General features: G+C 38.8%; 1 protein-coding gene across 3 annotated transcripts in view; it reads right to left on the bottom strand.

The window, feature by feature from the left end:
- Positions 1–1,085, bottom strand: part of LOC118449362 (uncharacterized) — a 42,199-nt gene extending 41,114 nt beyond the window's left edge. For all 3 annotated transcript variants that reach the window (XM_085662877.1, XM_085662879.1, XM_085662878.1), the window contains exon 1: positions 552–1,085. In XM_085662877.1, coding sequence (XP_085519003.1) covers positions 552–1,017 — 466 coding nt within the window. In that variant the 5' untranslated portion in view covers positions 1,018–1,085. The remainder of the gene's footprint in view (positions 1–551) is intronic.
- Between the last annotated feature and the right edge of the window lie 784 nt (positions 1,086–1,869).

Genomic DNA, 1,869 nt, shown 5'->3' with positions numbered 1-1,869 from the left:
CACTAATTATTCATAACGTTGGGGATTATTCCGACGAAAATATTCGATTCCCACAATGTGCAAGACACGTAGCTACCATTATACGATATTCTAATGCGTTAGTGACGAACGTTTAAGAAAAAAAAAAAAAAGAAAAAAAAAACAACAAGAAAGCAAGACATTTACACTAAGCTAAGTATATAGCAATTAGTTTGAATTTTGTTAGTTAGTAAGTAGTCCGAGAGAAAAGCGTCAGCTGTGTTTGTAAGTAAGAATTTTCCGAAAAATCCCTCGATTCTTATAGGAAGAAATTGTAGACACAATGGGGCACGTACTGAACGAGCAACAAAGGTGCGATTTTCGGTAACACGATCTCGAGTAGGCTCAGGGTGTTAAACGATAGCCATAAGTGGCACGTTAAGTGCTCGTTTCACGGAAGAACGATGATACTATACTATCGATTGAAGTCGTATTACCCGACGGAAGATGAACGAACATCGAAGTAGATAAGTTCAAATATATCAATTCTGTAAATATGAAGAAAAATAATCAACATTATTTCTATAACTTACCATGAGGTGGTGTATGCTGAGTCGGACTATGTTGATGATGATTAGCAGTAACGGCGGTCCCAGGAAGTACATGTTGCGCGTGTGCCGCTGGATGAACATTGACACCAGCAGGTGAGGCAGGAAGTTGACCTGGTTGATGTACCTGATGATGAGGTACGTGATGCGCAGGATGTGGATGAGGTGGTGGTAGAAAAGCAGCCGCGACGGCAGCCTGAGCATTCAGGTAGGCCATACGCGAGGCCGTCAAATTTCCAAGATTTCCAAGATTCCCAAGATTACCAAGATGATTCGTCAAGCTAGGCATGTAATCCCAGAGTTTGTGATGAGGTGCAGTTGGCGCATAAGAAACCGCCGATACGCCGGCGGGTGGCGATCCTTGAGGCGAGCCTCGATCGGTACCACTTGCATTTCCGGTACCATTGAGACCCAATAACTCCTGAATCGCGAACGGCGAGCGTTGCGGCATCTTGCTGTCCTTCGCCCAAATTTCTTTTCCTTTTAGAATTTTCAAAATGTCATCTTGTAAGATGACTATCTTCTTCTTCTTCTTCTTCTTCTTCTTCTTCTTCTTCTTCTTCCTCTTCTTCTTTTTTCTCTCTTTTTCTTCTTCTTCTTCTTCTTCTTCTTCTTCTTCTTATTATTATTATTATTATTTCTTTATGACTTAGGAACTTTTTGTTTATATATATGTATATAGATTTGTCTCGTTTTATTCCTTTCGATTTTTAGATAAACTTAATTTTTAACACGATTGCTTCACGATAGGCCCCTAACTCACGTCCATTCGACGTCCGACGCTCCGTTACATCCACGTTCAAATAAACTTTCTTCTTTCTTAACTTCCCCTAAATGATGATTATTCGATTCTAAATTAAGTCTCTAGGCTAACTTTCGTTGATTCTTCGTTGAGATTCACAATATTATATTTAGATTCTTGTTTAAGTGTTCTCATAGATCTCCATAATGGAATAACTCCCTAGGTAGAATATCCCTAGGGAAAATCTAGCCTCTTTCGAAGCTAGATAAATATGATTATATCTTCGACTAATATTCGTTGTATTCTTGTCACAGAGATGGATAAATGTATGAAATGGGGATTGACGGAGAAAGAAAGAAATTAGTCTGCCGGCGGGCAAACTTTCAGTAAGCGACGGCAACGCGAGAGAGTAGGAGGTCTATGCCTCTCTCTATGAAAAAAAAAAAAAAAAAAAAGAAAAAAAAAAAAAAAAAAAGGAACTTCACCTCCTTTACCTCGATTATACTTTCTCACGTATTAATCTCACACTTTATAAAACCATTTCTCGTCGAAGATATTATA

This window comes from Vespa mandarinia, chromosome 19 (assembly GCF_050613455.1).
Source record: "Vespa mandarinia isolate Hongniang chromosome 19, ASM5061345v1, whole genome shotgun sequence".
In the NCBI taxonomy this organism is placed as follows: Eukaryota; Metazoa; Arthropoda; class Insecta; order Hymenoptera; family Vespidae; genus Vespa; species Vespa mandarinia.
This window is presented reverse-complemented; position numbering and strand designations above follow the sequence as displayed.